This window comes from Penaeus monodon, chromosome 30 (genome assembly GCF_015228065.2).
Source record: "Penaeus monodon isolate SGIC_2016 chromosome 30, NSTDA_Pmon_1, whole genome shotgun sequence".
NCBI lineage: Eukaryota > Metazoa > Arthropoda > Malacostraca > Decapoda > Penaeidae > Penaeus > Penaeus monodon.
In genome coordinates, this window is record NC_051415.1 from 3,183,220 (window position 1) to 3,183,436 (window position 217).

General features: G+C 47.5%; 1 protein-coding gene across 1 annotated transcript in view; it reads left to right on the forward strand.

The window, feature by feature from the left end:
* LOC119592269 (ionotropic receptor 21a-like) overlaps positions 1-217 on the forward strand; it is a gene marked incomplete in the record, with an annotated part of 7,977 nt that overhangs the window by 5,385 nt on the left and 2,375 nt on the right. The window contains 1 exon segment of the mRNA XM_037941099.1: positions 51-185. Coding sequence (XP_037797027.1) covers positions 51-185 — 135 coding nt within the window.

The window sequence follows — 217 nt, forward strand, 5'->3', positions numbered from 1 at the left end:
AAAAAAAAAAAAAATGAACCGACGCCCCTGTTCTCTCCTCTCTCCCAAAGGGTTATCCTACCACCCTACGCGAAAGACTGGATCAGTTTCTTCCTCAATTCTGAATCCGAAATCTACAGACAACTCGGGGAAATTATACACGTGGGAGCGGCGATCGAGGAGGAGATGGCGAGGCTAGAACACAAGTATGTGGTTGTTTGCCTTTTCGGAATCCCAG